Raw genomic sequence first — 16,121 nt, 5'->3', positions numbered from 1 at the left:
ATTCTTCTTCCTTACTACAAAGCACTCAGCAGGCAACTCCCTGCATTCCCCCATGCAATCCAATTCACAGCTATACCACACTACCCAAGACAGGCTATACACGTCACATTTTTCAGTATGCTGCTATGTCTGGCATGCCTTTTATTGCTGAGTGTTTCCTCAATGCACACATTCTGCTTACCTTGTCACGGGTACAGATGTGCTTCTGGTTTTTCACTTGACAGACCCGAGTGAATTTAAGTAATCGCTTATAATCAAAGTTATTCTGGATTCCTAGGTGATGGCAATCCCTAAAAATATTCCACAGAGAGTATTTAATAATGAGATCATATTTACTGTACATGTAGTGGCATTGTTTCGGTAGGAATTTAATAAAAACAGAAACCGTAAAATTTGTACCTTGCAAAATAATCCCATTTGTCAACATCAATGCCATTTTTTTTGTTGGCTACTATCTCATAAAGGAAACTTTTCTCCTTTTGTCGACCAACATAAGGCCACTAATAACAAGGGAGCCAAGAAAAAAAAATCAGAGATAATAATGAATTAAAACATGCAAACAATGTCAGAACAGTTTTTTATAGCTAGTAGGAATACATTCTGATTTTGCCTGTGATAGACACCCAACATCAAAGAACACAAAAAGAACAAAAGAGATTCTGAAGCTAATTTGGGTGTTAGAAATCCAGAACTAGGGCTTAATAAGCCAACTTCCTAGAATTTCAGAAAGAATAAAGAGAACATGCATACAAGTACTTCATTTCCCATTTTACTAAAGCAAACGAGCTTTTAAAAGGAAGAAACCAATGGGTAGCAGTTAAGAAGGGGAAAGACTGGATTTTTTTTTTTTTTTTTTAACCCTCAGGGAATTATTTAAACCTACAAACATGTCACTGTCTGGCAGTCTTCTGCAACCAACTGTAGAACTTCCTAGAAGATATATAAATAATTATTTTAAAACTATTTTAAATAAAAATTGCTTAAACAGCCAGATGTTTAAATTCCTAACCCACAGTTGAAGGCTAATTCAGCCATGAGCCAAATAGGAAATTAATTTCAAAACTATTATAAAACACAATTTGCACATAACCATAACCCTCTTGCAAATATAAGCATTCTTTAATTATAGAAACATCATCACAAAGTAGCTTTGAAATTCTGCAAAGAATTTGTATTCTAAAGAACAGCCTGCACCAATAACAAAGGACTCTGTTACTCCACAATGTTTCCAGAACACCATTCCCAGCAGTAAAACTCAGGAATGAGTTCTTTATGTCAAGACCAAAAGGCGTGCAACCTGATAACATCACAGCACAGACAACTCGTCAGCAGAAAAGTCTGTACTCTGATAAGATCGCAGCCCAAACGACTGCATCCCTAAAACCAGGAGGATCACAAGAGGGTTGCCACATACCATTTATACCATTCCTTTTCCTATTATCTCACCAGAAAACAGGTATATAGTTCAAACAAGACAAAAAAGACAATGGGTAACAACCTGACCTAAGATCTATGGAAGCAGCAACTTTTTGAGGCAAAGCACCACCTCATAACATGTGACGACTCAAAGGGTATAAAAGATCTGTGCAAAATCTAGTTTGCTGTCACCAGTCAAGAAGAACCCCAGAGACATAATGAAGACTCAACAGCCAGTGCCCAGACCACTTGGACACATGCATCTTGGTGTTTGTCAGTAGTTGAGTGTGACAGTGTAAGTGAAGGAGATCTGTGAGCGAATGAGTGCAAGACAGTAAAATCAACTTAGAGACTTTGTAAATAAATATCCTCTTCCATAAGACCTCAAACTAAATGTTGTTATGCTAAATTCCCTACATTCTGTCATCGGAGACTTCCAAAACACACAGGAGCACTACACGTGACTACAGAAAACAATGGGTAACTGCTAACATTTGTGGGTGATTTGTTTGGGACAACATGCAAGTTCTGATTAGGACCAGATTGTCATGACAGAGGTCTCCCATTGATGAGTTCTTTAATCTGGTAGGAACTGAATGGGTGTTCTTGAAGAGATGACAACAGCTGTAAAGTGAGAGGAGAGGACTTAATTCTTTCGTAGAGGATTAATCCTGATCTCTTCTTCATTGCCTCTTAAGGTAACACCAACTCTTATCCTTCCTCTGTGTTTGCTACTGCAATAAATCCAAACGTTTTGTCACCATCTTCAAAGCCAACGTGGCTCTGGCCCTGATCATGCACTTGGGTGATGCTTCGCATTGCTCATTTCTGCCAGTTCTCAGTCTTGGTATTCATTATCAGCTTGTTACTCTAAACTATCTCTGTATTTTCTTCATATGGCACTTAAAAACATGATCTCCCATCAGCACTACCTTCAGTGCTTCCAATAAACAGGCTGTATTTATCCTAATCTGGTCATTTAAGATACCTATTAAAAATTCAGCTCCACCCATCTAGTTACAGTAACTTAAGTTTACTACATACAAAAAACATTTTTTTTTTAAAGACTAATCTTAAGACTTCGAGGCAAGAGCTTCTTTGCAGGACAATGCAAGTGCATGACTTAGTGAAGCTATGACCCAAGGCCAGCACTCTAAGAAATAACATTACATTTCTCTAGGGTATTTTATGCCAGGATTCTCAGGATTTCATGGAGCTTCACAAAAAAAAGAAAAAAAAGAAAAAAAAAAAGAAAAAAAAAAACCACCAAGAAAATATAACAGAAGCAGAAATTATATTCCCTTTCAGTAAAATTTAAGACATTTATAGGAATATCCACAGAAGCAGTACATTGACTCACCGATTTCTCACAAGTGGTTTCATCTATAGGCCCTCCTATTTGTTCCCTGATAAAGTTCATATCTTCTTCCAGGACAAGACCGTAAGATTCCATGACTTTTTCTAATTTATTGGAAGTGATCAGGTGTTCAAACATTACAACGGAAGCGGTTTCATGCTGTGAAAAAACATGTAAATGTTGCTTTACAAATTTTCTTCTTCTTCAAATCTTTCCTGAAGTGTCAAAACTTTCTCCCAAGTAGCATTGAGTAGCATTGCCTGACATAGCACATGTGCCTGGTCACATGAAATTGCAGGATTTGTGTGATTTTTCTATTCATTTTGCATCTACCCAAACAGGACTAACATCCTGTCCACAGTCTCCAAAAACAGAATTTTCAGCATAGAGCTGTTAGTTATATATTTTTAATAAACAGAAGTAAGAGAGTTACAATGTTAAAAGACAAAATAACCAACTTTGCCATGCAGTAGATTAACAAGTTTACTCAGCCGATTTTATTTAGAATTAACTTCCACACAGAGGGTTGAAAGGCATGTATTACATTTTTTTAAAAGCAAACAACTCCTGAAAGTCCGCTCAAAGTTCCTGAATGTTTGAATTCTAACCACTGTATTAAGTATCTGGACCTTGAACTAAAATCTCAAAGTTGAAAAGAAGTTACTGAATGATATTTTGCATCTGTAAAATACATTCTGTACAAAGCTACCAACATATTTTTAACACGATGCTGGCTTAAAATGACCAATGCAGTCCTAATGAATTTTGCCCTTTCAGAACCTTACTATAGGCATTGTCAAGACTGAGAATTTTCATTTCTTTTCCTTGGCATTCAATGAGATATTTGCAGAAACAGGACATGCTTACACAAACAGAAGGTCTGAAGACATTACACAGGGGAGGTCAAGTGCATTTTCACTTTCAGGAAGCAGATGCTGGTGGCAATGTATGCCCCCGCTTACCCATACCTCCTTTTGCTTCACTAGAAAGGCTACATCCGCTCATGGCCAATACCGAGGCGGGGAAAATTCCCCAAAGGAATATTCAAAAACAACAGGGAAATGTCCACAGGATTAGGAGATGACTTTGTTTTTTAATTACATCATCAAAATGATGCAGTAAGAAAAGGCTAGATGACCACTATGTGCTCACAAGCACTGACCAAACTTTTAAGATGAATTATTTTCCCTTTAAAAATTTGAGTTCTCTCTTTTTATTTTAATAGTGAAATGCTTACCTTCCACTTCAAATCTGGACGAACGAGTGGGATAAATCTTCCATCAAACATGTGTGAAAATGGCCCATGACCTTAAAAAAAAAGATTATAAAGGTTTAATCTGAGACATGCTCATCAGTAAAACTACTTGGAGTAAGCTAAGTACACAGATTCTCATGTAATTGCCTTCAACTTTGCATCATCTATTAGCAAGATTCAGCTACAGCAAGTACACTTCACTAACGCAACATCTCAACTACTGCTTCACTCAACATACCCAGTTCCATTACCTACACCACAAGCAAATACTCCAGTAACACTAGGTACATTAATTACTCTATGACAGCTCTGAAAAAATTAGGCAGTTTCACAAAACAATCATGAAAAATGTTGAAAGTGCCACTAATTATCCATCTGAGATGTTACTGGAGGTTTTAAGAGAACTGAAGATATCACAGAAGGAAGAGGACACTTAAGCCACAGAGGGAAGAATTCAAAGCACCATACTGAAAGGACATGGAAGAGTGGCTAAGCTCTCTGCAGATTTACCAAGTGGACTTGCCTAAATAGAGAGTTACTCCAGACTAAACAGGAATAGGTAAATCCTGTTGCAGAATATGGCCATGCACTGAGCAGCCAGAAACAGCTCTCATGCTCTGATCTCATAGCCATCTTTTCAAAAAGAAACAAGCCATCGCAAGTGTTGCTTACCCAAATCATGACAAAGCCCAGCAATCTCAACACAGAGGATGTCTCGCTGGGTTATATCCAGTTCTGGTTGTCTTTCCTTCAGCGCACGAACCAGACATCCTGCTAGATAGCCTACCCTGTTGCAGCAAAAAACAGAAAGTGAAGATAATAGTATTCCAGGCTGAAGAAAAAGAGAGCAGTTCACTGATTCTATTTTGCCACATTAAGTCACAGCCCTAGTTTGACAGGTGGCACGAGAATCTTGGAAGCAAATTACTTCCTGTAGTACAGCCCTAGTAACATATGTGAAAGCAAAAATGTAACAGATTTCATGCCCAAAATGGAGACATTAACAACCACATCTTAAACATGGTATACCAACAACAACAGTTCCAGGAGGACACATTCTGTACTTTCCTCTCTCCCATAAATCAAACGCGTCACTATCAGCATTCTCTTTAACTTCCAATTTAAACCCTCACAGGTTTTATAAGAGGAGGAAGTATCATCCATTAGATCAAATTGTACTTTTTCTTTTTTTTTTTTTTTTTTTAACTAGACCAATAAACACATAAAGCCCACTTCTATTTTAAACATGAAGAAATCTTTGAAATGATATACAAGGTAAGAACAACTGTCCTAAGTTTAACTATATAGATTAATTGAACTGTTTGAAAGAAAAATTTGTTGATACCAATGGAGTTTTCAGACTCCTGTTCTCACAGCTTTATTTGTATCCCTCAGGTTTTTATATTTCCAGGTTTATTAGATACTGTTAATTTAAGCTTGCCTCACTGGTTTGACCCTTTGCAATAGTTATTTGCACCTTGTTAGCATTCTGGGGGACAGTAGCCAGACTTGCTCCAAATTATTTCCATACTACAAAAGCAACTTTAGGCTGGCCAGATCACCTGAAAACAAACACTGAGTAGTTTAATTTCTCTGCACCTGGGGATATGCCTTTAAAACAAGCTTAAACTGGTGATTACTCAGCTTCTCTGTAGATTGTGAATGATCTAAGTAATGATACTTTTCTAAAGCAAACCCCTGGAAATCCCAATGTCCACAATCTGTCTCTGTTTAACTTAGATGACAAATAGTCAGACTGTTAACTGAAATGTATTGCATAAAGCATACTTTAGTACAAATGCAAACATTACAGCCAAAATCCATTTCATCTGTGCTGGGTAATATAAGGGTAAGTGTCTGACAAGTCATTTACGGCAAACGCGGTATCCCTCCCAACTCAATTTAGACCAGGAAGAACATAAAGCATTCACAGTTTCTGATTAAAATTATTCTCACAAGGAGAAAGAAGGGGGAAAAAAGAAATCTAACAATGATCCATCTTGCAGATTCCATGGTTTTGCTCTATCAAAAGAAGTCTAAGAGAACAGCCAACACCCACAATTACGTAGCCTATACAGGAACATTCACAGGACAGAAAATGCCATACAGCTGTCTTCACAAAGTAGAAACAATCTCAGGGAAATTAAAATACAAGAGACATGCATATAAGTGAACAACACCTTACCCTAAAGAGTGTTCAAAGCGGTTGTGAGAAGCTCCTGGAAAAACAAAGTAAGTGCCACCCAGCTGCTTAATGTACCGGAGGCGCTGAAACTGAGGAGTGTCAATGATGCGAACAAGAAGAGGATGTATTTCAATGTGTCCATGAATTGGATCATTAAAAACCTACAAGAGTCGAACAATAATGAAACCAACATTTAAAAACTGACTTTTAAAAGAACGAGGCACCAAGATAAAGGCTGTCTCTAAGAGTCAGCTATTTGGGAGAATGGGGCTTTTGTTTCCTTTTCTCCTTTAAAATAGCCATATCCTGTCTATCCTCCAAGATAAAGCATGATCTAGAACTACTTAAGTGTGATATCCAAAAAGATAAAGCTATGCATTTCAGAAGGCAAAGGAATCTAAGTCAAAATCTCTAAAAATGTTATCTGTATCTGTTTCATTTTGATACTTAACACTTGAGAAAACTGCTGTCTTTTTTAACAGCAACATCTGCTACTCCAATTAAAGCAGGATACCACAAAACATTTCTGAGATATCCAATAAGAAGTGTTCAGTTTGACAGTGCTTGCATTTTTTAAAAATCAAGCCAAATTTTGCAGAGTAGAAATTACAATTCCAAGCTTTCTTGTAAAACAAAAGACAAAACCCAAGATAACTGCAATTTGAAAGAAGTACTCCTGGACCATCCCCAAGTATGGCATTTTAAAAAAAATCTTAGTAACTACAGTGATTTATTAGAGAAGATAAACATAAACACATTTAATCCTTGCACCAAAACAGAAGATGAAGCCATTTCAGGATATACATATCTCAATAAAATACTGAAGAAAATAAAATTCTTTATGTCAGTCTCTCTCCTCACTGTCCCTAAACTGATAGGGCTCTAACAGATGTGCAGAACACTGAGGGATGCATGTAGTGGCCAGCCTTTACGTGAATTAAACTAACATATAACAGTGTGAGAAACCGTTGAACACTGCGAACAGTGGAAGGGGAAAGTAGTCGGCCAACCCAAACCTGGGGATAAACTAATACGGAACAAAAAGAGAAGACTCTGCCAGGCAAAAGATGTGAAAGGGGAGTTTCGCATCACGTTTCCAAACAGCTCACTTGCTCTTTCAGTTTCTCACAACTGCCAGGTGCCCACATCAAGCTCTTAACTGATGTTCTTCACAACTTCATTGGTTAATGTGGTTTTCAAAGACCTCCAACTATCAAGGAGAAAGGGCTAGGAGTTCCCTGCCCTAGGGAAGAAAAGCAGCACAGCAGCACAGGCTGGCACCACTGAGCTCAAAGCGAACAGGGGGAGCAACAGAGGACAGCTCTGAAATGCCAGTAACAGCTGGAAGCACCAGCCTCACTGGCCTCCCTGCACAGCAGCGTGGTTACCTTCATTATGTCCATGTGCTGCTGTCTCAGTTTGTTCAGGCAGGCGAGCACTTTCAATCTCTCAGATGGGAGGCTAGAGATTAAAAAAAAAAAAAAAAAAAAAAAGAGAGAGAGAGAGAGAGAGAGAGAGCAAAATTTGTTATGTATTCTCCCTCACAGTTTGCAGTATATATGGAATTACCTGCGCAACTTCATATTACTCTGATCTTTATTGATACTTTTGGTGGAAATACATATTTCTATGTCTTTTTTTATCAGAAAAATATCAAAAGCATTTATCTTTTTCAACGTAAGTAGAAAAGGAAGAGAACATGTCTACAGAAGTTGTCTGTAAGCAGCGTAAGTGCTTGTCCCAATTCTACAAAAACAAGAAGCAGAAACACCAGGAAATACACAATTATTATATTTTTTTTAATCAATTTCTTTCATGAAAAGTCACATTTGGGGTAAGTCCTTTAAATGTATCTGAAAGATAACATACAGTGCTCAAATAACTGACATTTTAAGGTTGAGAAACTCCTCAAACTGAAAGGTCACAATCTCAAATAGGCAATATTTTTATACATTTCTTCCAAAGTTAATCAACTCTGTATTAAAAGAATCTTAATTTCCCCAAAACAATTTGAATTTTACATAACAGAACTCCAAGAGCTGAACCACTGGAGTATGAAAGATGTTCCAGTTTTGTTGAGAACTGATTCTTGTAGTTCATAAAGATATCTTGCTATCATTTGTAATAAACCATTAAAGTTCTTCTCAATGATACATATGTTCAAAAGTTCAAAAGTTCATAACAGAGGTAATTTGTTATAGCCACAATAGTCTAAGAACACAGGCAGGACAAGTCTGGAAGGGGAAATAATAGTCTATTACACTCACTTTTATTAACTATCTGCAAGCTCTGTCCTCAAGCGAAATGGTTTCAGTCCAACAATACAACAGCAAACACTGTACCAGGAGCAAGTACAATTTGCTAACTTTGACTCTATTTACACCAGCTACTCAGCCTCCGAGATCAGCTTTGCACCAGTCTCTGAATTTAAACTTTAATAGAAATTAATACTATAAAATATCAACTGTTAGCCAAAAAAAAAAGCACTACCTATTTTTCCTAAACAGTTTAATAATTTACAATCCATAAAATATTAAATCCATATAATATCTGAGCTGCTGGAGACCAGTTTTTGTTGTTAAAAATTAGTATCCCTGACCCCAACATGAGAGCTCTTGGGTTGCCATCTCTGCTGTTCATGGACAGTCACTTTTAATCTTTAGCTACCTCTGTAAGGAAATAAGAGCAGAAGCATTAGAGGTGTTGCTCAAAGATAGCAATGAAGAGAAAAAGTTTGTTACTTTACACTCTAAGCAACTCAATTTGTAATAAGTTACAAACTCTGAGATACTTACCAGGTAGTTCCTGAACAAGCACTGTATCCACTGAGTAGCTGAAAGCTGCTAAAATCAAAGTCAAGAGGAGGACCACCTGCATGAGCCCATCCTTCTTGCTCTCTGCTAGGACAGGAAAACAAACTTTGGCACTGTGGAAAAACCAAGGAATCCTTCTGCAACCACTAAAACTCTGGAGCTTCTAAACTTCTAACTCAGGAAAGGCAACGGCTTTCTGAGTTTCATCTGAAAAACGGGAGCAAGTATATTTCAGCTGCTCCCTGAAAGAAAGGTGTGACCTTTCCAACCTGACACATGGCTAACTCAGGTGAAACTAGTGCTTGCTGTGGTAACCAGCTATGCTGTCACCACCCACAAAACCAATTCCAGGACAGCAACGTCAAAAGTGATCTGCTTCCAGCCATCTACATTCATTTTATTTCTATGGAAAAAAATTTCTCTCGAGATACTAATCTAACATGTAAAATCATGTCTGGATTAGGGCAGAGAGAAAGATTCCAGAAGATTTAAAAAAAAAAAAAAAAAACAACAAAAAAAAACCAAACACATCCAAACTCAATGTAATAAGATGACCCACACTTTATTAATTACATTGGAGGTCTTCAGCGAATGTCACTTAAGAACATGCTAATAATGGACACTAAACATCACAAGCATGTTTTTGAAAGAGCTCTAATAACACCACTATAGTCATGCAATAGAACTTAGATAACAATCGCTCAAAAGGATATTCCAGATCACGCAAAATACCTGAGATAGGACTTCCTCATAAATGTCGTTAAAGAAGTGAGGTGACACGAAACAGTATTCAGAATCAAGCAACAGTACTGCTTGTCCCAGTGCTGAGTGCTGGGACACAACCTGTTAGCTTGAAGCATCTGATTTTACTTTTAAATGCCACAAAGATTCAGAAGTGAGGAGAAAAATCAATTGGAAAAAGGCCACGTGCATAAAGAGAATGCACATGGGCACCTACTATCTGGAGAAATGACCAACAGCTGCAACTGTGGGAACACCAGAGAGAGGACAGCTATGAAGAACGGGACCTGAAGAATCTAAGTCAGTCAGCAGCTACACCTGCACAGGCAGGCCCCGCTCCCAAGTCCCCAGGAGCAAATAAGCACACTTTGCACCCACGTGTTGAAGTCTCCAGCTCACTTAAAACCTGAACATCAGAACTGGAGCTCCACGAGTATGAGGCCAGCAAGCACTCAAGGCTACAGTCCTCAGTACCCCCACACAGCACTACAAGGAGGCTGCAAGGAGGCATCCTGAAGAGAAGTTTCCAAAACCATGTTTTACATGGAGCACAGTCTGCAAAATTAACCTTCAGTAAACACCAAACTTAACCGAAAGCACATATCTGCTTCATGCGCTAAAAGATGGATGGTGAGCACAGAACACAAAGTATAGTTGTAACTTAAAATAGAACAAAAGAAAACAGGTGAAGTCAAAGTTGTTTTGTTACAGTTTACAAGGGGAATAACTGCTTCTATGAGAGCTACCCAAAAGCAGACACCAAACACCTCAGCAGAGCAGTTCCAGTTCTCCGCCCCGCAAAGCAGAAATCAGACCGCTCACATGTCGCTGTTGAGCTTGGGCTCAGGCATCTACCATGGAAATTATTGCACTTCTGCAAGGATAGGAGAACACTAGCACAGGACCTTTCAAAACAGTGTTTTGTCACAGGGCTCAAGCTACACCCTTGATAGATGCTCCAACACAAAGCATTAAGGGCTTCCTAGCCTCTTAATCACCTTCTTAATTCTACTTATTAATCAATTATTTTTGCCAAATGCTAGGAAACCTTCAAGGTCAGGCACCATCTCTCCAAAGGCCCATGCTGACAAGACAACTTGCACTGAATGAGGCCTTGAGCAGGAGGCAGGATGACAAACACTTCATTTTCAATCAAGTAAAACCACTACTTCTTAATAAATGGAAGAATCTAACATTTGAAGACATTTTTGGATCACAATGAAGCAGCTCTCTGTTTGCTCTAAGCAACTTATAGTAATATTTATTATACAACTTCCTATATATGCAAACATTGTCCACAAAGAACGTAGGCTAATGTTCTTTTGCTCCAGAAAATCATCTCTAGCACAGCTGAATTAAACAGTGCTAACACAGCTTTTTGGACGGTATGACACATTTGCTGTTTGTGCCAGGAGACACCCCTTTGGCTGGATCAATGCTGCATATAGGTATTAGAAGTGAGACTCCTCAGACAACATTACTCCAGCAAAAGAAATAGGCCCAACTAGAGAGGCTAGGAAGTCTTTTGCTTTCACAATACCTCCCTGACTTCCACATCTTCTCTTGCCCTGCTTCAAAGCAAGACTAACCTCCATTTTGAATTTTGCTTCTAGATGACAAAACATAATGTCAATACAGTCACGGTGAGATTAGCATCTTGAATGTCAAATCACAAAGAGCACTTAAGCCTTCTTTAGAGAAAAAACAACGGCAAGAAAAATCCCTGTGAGTCACAAGAATGCCTCAACCAAAAGATGATACACAAACGGTATTTTATTACTTCATTTTCCCAGGGCTCTGCAAACGTAGTTCCTCACATAGCTGAACCAGTAAAACAACGGGTTGCCTTTTAAAGGGTGAAACTGGCAGTTTCTTTCCCACCCATTGCCCTCTACCCTTTCCTGCTTCTCCCACAGCCTCCCATATGTCACAAACTAGGAAGACCAGAAAACAGCCTTTTTTTTTGCCAGTTTTGTTTACTGCCACTCCACTAAGGCCAACCGGCACAAACTGAGGTGTGGTACAGCAGGGGAAGGACGGCAGTGGGAACTCCCCATTTCAGTGACAACAAAGTGCATACAGATGCCCATGGCTCATGAAACTATACTTAGACTGCAGTGAGCAGCCTTTTGCCGGGATGGCCTGCTGAAACAGCTCTACGTGACAAGAAGAACAACAGACAAAGCAGCAAGGGGAGGACAGACCTGCAGCTGCCAGTAGTTAGCTTTTGCACAGGTATACCCATCTCAGTTGGAGCTGTCTTTGCAAAAATATGTGTATCAGCCTATACCATCTTTCAATTCCCCTCCTTCATCTGATGCATTGATCTACTGGCATAACTAGTCCTTTTCCTGCACCGATTGGGAACTTCATTATTCCAGAGAGCTGAACCAGCTAGTCCTATTCACATTCTATATTTTACATGCACCATGCCATGTGCTGTCCACATCAGCTTCTAGGAATATGGGAATGTGTGAAAAACCAACAGCACTGCCTCCAGGCCAATCATCCCAAGCTCTTCCTTATGAATGTCTTACAAGGAACTAAGTACATACAAACATTACCTCTGTCTGTCACAGAGAAATGATTAAAGCTACTCTAAGACTTGCTTGTGCACTGGAAAAATGCTGGCAAATGGATTATTGTTTACTGCAAAGTCAAGCAGATGTTCTGAAAAAGCTGTAGCAATTTCTCACCTGACTCACATTTTCAGCTTAGCAGAAACCAGAGCGTAAGGGAGCAGCGAGGCTGGCTGCTCCAGAAAGGAAGGTGAGTTGGAAGAAAAGCACAACAATAAAAGCGAGTGAGAACAGTGACCTCACCAACAAGGAGCCAGGATGAAGAGTGGCAAGTCCGGGTCAGGATGAGGGCAAGACATAGTTCAGTGATCAAGTCAGCAAGTCCGTAGCGACGAGGCAGGCTGGAGATCAAGCCAGGAAGCTAAGCAAGCAGATCTGGGTCAGGTTCAGAACCAGGGAGGTACCACACCAGAAACACAGGTAGCTGCTCCACAGTCACAACGTAGCACAGGCAGGGCCAGTGTAGAGCTTCGGCTTAAAAGCGCTTCTCAAGGGAAAGGAGGGGTAGGACCTTGCTTCTAGCTTTCTTCACAGTAGCTCTTATCAGTGAGGAAGCTGACCTTGGACTTAGCCAGCTAAACGCTACCTTAGCCAATCAAACTCTTAGAAGGGGGAACACGCTCTGGGCCCTGACAAAGATGCCAGACCTTGCTGAAGGAAACACCTTGTAGAAGAGAACCCACAAGCATGTCATTCCGTACCCTCAGCATCATCCGATTTACATACTGATTGAGAGCTCTTACAGGCATTTACCTTTACTTAGAATTACTTGTTTCACCACACTAGCATGCCTGCATACATTCATCGCTAACAGAACTTGGCCTTACAAGTTTCTGACAAGTCTCAAAACAAGCCCAGTTGTCCAATATGGGCACTTGACGCTCATCCATCCACTAAAGTACTAAAAGCTACAACCCTTCTGGTAATCTATTAAAACACACACACACACCCCGTCTTATTATTTCCATTACATAAATTCCTTATGACTCCAAAAACTAATAAACCCCTTAGCTACCTTCCTCATCACTCTCCATTGTTTCCACCTGCCATTGTGGTTAAATCCCTGTTTAAAAACAACAAATATCTTAATACTGACATCTGCCAACATCTTACCTCCTCCAAAGTGTGACCCTTCTGCCCTGTCACCTTTAATCACACCTGTTCTCTTTCCTCTACTGATGGCCACACACCTGGAAGCATGCTCTTTGAATTCAATCCCTTCTCATGAGAACTCATAGCGCTTTTCCCCAGCTGTGGTGTCTAGATATAACAAAGATGGGGCCCTTCACATTCAGCATGGTCTTAGCTCTGAGAAGCTCACAATCACGCAACCAGTCAGTATACAGAAGGACTCAAAATCCTCCACACATACAGAATACAACTCTGCACTTCTGTAAGTCTGCCAAATAACCACACTTCAAACTACCTGCGATCTCCTAACCACAACATTAGCAAATAAATTGTATGCAGCAGAGGGGAGTTGAGAGAAATTTGGAAGAGAGTAAAACAAGGTTAACAAAGGAGTAAAGAAAAGGCATTCAAAGATTAAAAAGTGCCTGGAGGCATGTGGTAGCTATGTTGGCTTACATTCCAGGAGAGGTGAGCAAAACAGGCCCCAGTAGGGCAGAGAAGGGCCAGCAAGGGAATTCAGATATCTAGAATGATGGGATATATTTATACTCTCTTATATAATTATCACCTGAAAAATGGCAAGATTTTCAATCATTTATATTGCTGTTGAGAACAATTTTTTACTTTTTTTTTTTTTTTAAGTCAGCATTCTATTTTCCTGTGCTCTTGACAAATGACTGTTAATTAATCTATTAACTCCTTCCAGATCGAAATGAGAGGGTTTTTTGGCCATTTCTTTTACCACAGCAGCACTTTAACCGCTTCAACGTGTACCAAGGCCTACATCTAAATAATAGAGATCTGTTCAACTCAGCCACTTGCCCACAGTCCTGTATTCTCTCAGTGCACACACCAAAATGTTTTTTTCTTATGTCTCCAATCTATTGTAGCAAAAGCAACAAAGATTAAAGTCCCAGCAAATTTTGCAAGACTAACATTCAAATGCCCAGTAGTTATCTTGAGAGAGCCTGATGAAACAATCTCCACAAAGCATTGCCCATTTTGGTGTTTTAAAAATCTTTATTACTGTCACTACTAGAATCAGACTGGCATTAACTTTTTTTTGAGAAGAAAAGTCTCATCAAAACCCTTGGAGTTTACACTAGTACCTCTATTAACATTTTAAAAATTACCTGTTGTATTTTCATTAAGATTTTCAGAATTGATTTTTTACTTCTTATGCCTACTAGACAACTAGCTTCTACATTCTGGATCACGCCGGCTGCACTGGGATCAGCGGGGAACATCTGGCAAAATATTCAGGAGAATCTGAGATGATTCTACGCTAGTAATGCAGAGCCCTTTAATCACGTATACCCATTCTGACTATCGTTACGTTCAATTTCTGGAGCGTTCACAGTAGACACCTGGCAAAGCCATCCGGTTAGGACAGCAAATATTTTCTCCTGGATTTTGCTGTTATTGTCAGGGCTCTGCGGGGGAGGGAGGAGAGACTGTGCCTACGGTAAGTCATGTGACTTCTATACACCGATTTGTTTAAAATACCTCACCTAAGTATAACTCCTTCCTAAGCTTCCTGCTCCCCTCTTAAAAGCACAGCTCTTCCCTAGGGCTGGTTTAGACCATGTAAGCAGGCAGCAGTGCTAGGACCTGCAGAGCTCAACATCGCAGGACCTCGTCCTGACGGGAAGCCAGCGCGAGGGCCAGCTTCACGCGGAGGCTTCAGAGGACCAGCGCTGGGAGATGCCTTCTACCGCCTTTCCTTGCAAAAGCCTCCTGCATCCCCTCTGCGGCACGCCTTTCCCTCCGGCCGCGTTTCCTGCGGGCAGCCCGCAGGCCAAGGGCTCCCTGCGGGCGACTCCCGCCCGGGGCCGGCGCTGCTCCGCGTGAGGAGCGAGGGGAGGCCCGGGCCCCCGGGACAGGCCGGGGAGCGCCCGGCCGGCGGCTCTTACCAGACGCGGGTGATCTGGAGGGCGCAGGCCGGCAGGTCGAGCAGCATGGTCCCGGTGAGGCCGCTCTCTGAGGGGACAAACAGGCACCGTGAGCGCGGAGGCCCCGCGGCAGGGCGGCGGCGCCCAGGCCGCCCCCCAGGCCCGCGCGCGCGGCCGCGCCCCGCCGCCCGCCGTTACCTCGGAAGCGGCGCAGCAGGCTGGGCTCGCCGACGCCGCTGCGCGCCAGGTAGTCGCAGAGCCACTCGGTGTCCCAGAGCCGCGGGTCGGAGCGGTCGCCCGGCGGCGCGGGGGCCGCGCGCCTCTCGGGGGTGCGGGGCTCCTCGGGGCGGACCTCGCAGCGCGCCCGCTTGACGGGAGACGCGCCCCATCCCGCCGCCGGGCTCCCCATCCCGCCGCCGCCGCGCGCAGGCGCAGCGGCACCTGCCCGCGGGGCACCGCCGCCGGAGTGACGTCACGCGCCGAGCGCTGCCTCGCGGCCACGCGGCCGCCCTGTGGCAGCGGCCCTCGGCGCCCCCGCCCCCCCCGCCACCGCCCCCACTGCTGTCCGAAAAGCGGACTCGGTGCCCGGCGGGCGATTAGCCGATAATTACACGCTCAGGAGAGACGTTTGCTTATTTACTTCAGAGCTGCGCGAGCCTGGGTGCGCGGTGGTTTCCCACAAATCAAGCACACATCCCCCCCCCCCGCCCTGGCTTTTCAAGGAGCATTTGGCCAGGTTTGCAACTTTCCCT

General features: G+C 41.6%; 1 protein-coding gene across 4 annotated transcripts in view; it reads right to left on the bottom strand.

The window, feature by feature from the left end:
- SAMHD1 (SAM and HD domain containing deoxynucleoside triphosphate triphosphohydrolase 1) overlaps nucleotides 1–15,845 on the bottom strand; it is a 30,052-nt gene extending 14,207 nt beyond the window's left edge. For 2 of the 4 annotated variants that reach the window (XM_064521361.1, XM_064521363.1), the window contains exons 1-10: nucleotides 15,568–15,838; nucleotides 15,391–15,457; nucleotides 9,009–9,139; nucleotides 7,602–7,674; nucleotides 6,214–6,374; nucleotides 4,701–4,816; nucleotides 4,011–4,081; nucleotides 2,777–2,932; nucleotides 400–500; nucleotides 182–290 (exon numbers count right to left, since the gene is read on the bottom strand). In XM_064521361.1, coding sequence (XP_064377431.1) covers nucleotides 182–290; nucleotides 400–500; nucleotides 2,777–2,932; nucleotides 4,011–4,081; nucleotides 4,701–4,816; nucleotides 6,214–6,374; nucleotides 7,602–7,674; nucleotides 9,009–9,139; nucleotides 15,391–15,457; nucleotides 15,568–15,758 — 1,176 coding nt within the window. In that variant the 5' untranslated portion in view covers nucleotides 15,759–15,838. Of the gene's footprint in view, nucleotides 1–181; nucleotides 291–399; nucleotides 501–2,776; nucleotides 2,933–4,010; nucleotides 4,082–4,700; nucleotides 4,817–6,213; nucleotides 6,375–7,601; nucleotides 7,675–8,480; nucleotides 8,883–9,008; nucleotides 9,140–15,390; nucleotides 15,458–15,567 lie in introns of those variants that run through there. The other 2 variants (XM_064521362.1, XM_026100103.2) reach the window with 2 other exon arrangements.
- Between the last annotated feature and the right edge of the window lie 276 nt (nucleotides 15,846–16,121).

The sequence above is a fragment of the Dromaius novaehollandiae genome, chromosome 16 (assembly GCF_036370855.1).
Source record: "Dromaius novaehollandiae isolate bDroNov1 chromosome 16, bDroNov1.hap1, whole genome shotgun sequence".
Taxonomy (NCBI): domain Eukaryota; kingdom Metazoa; phylum Chordata; class Aves; order Casuariiformes; family Dromaiidae; genus Dromaius; species Dromaius novaehollandiae.
The sequence above is the reverse complement of the archived record's forward strand: the minus strand, read 5'-3'. Positions and strand labels throughout refer to the sequence as shown.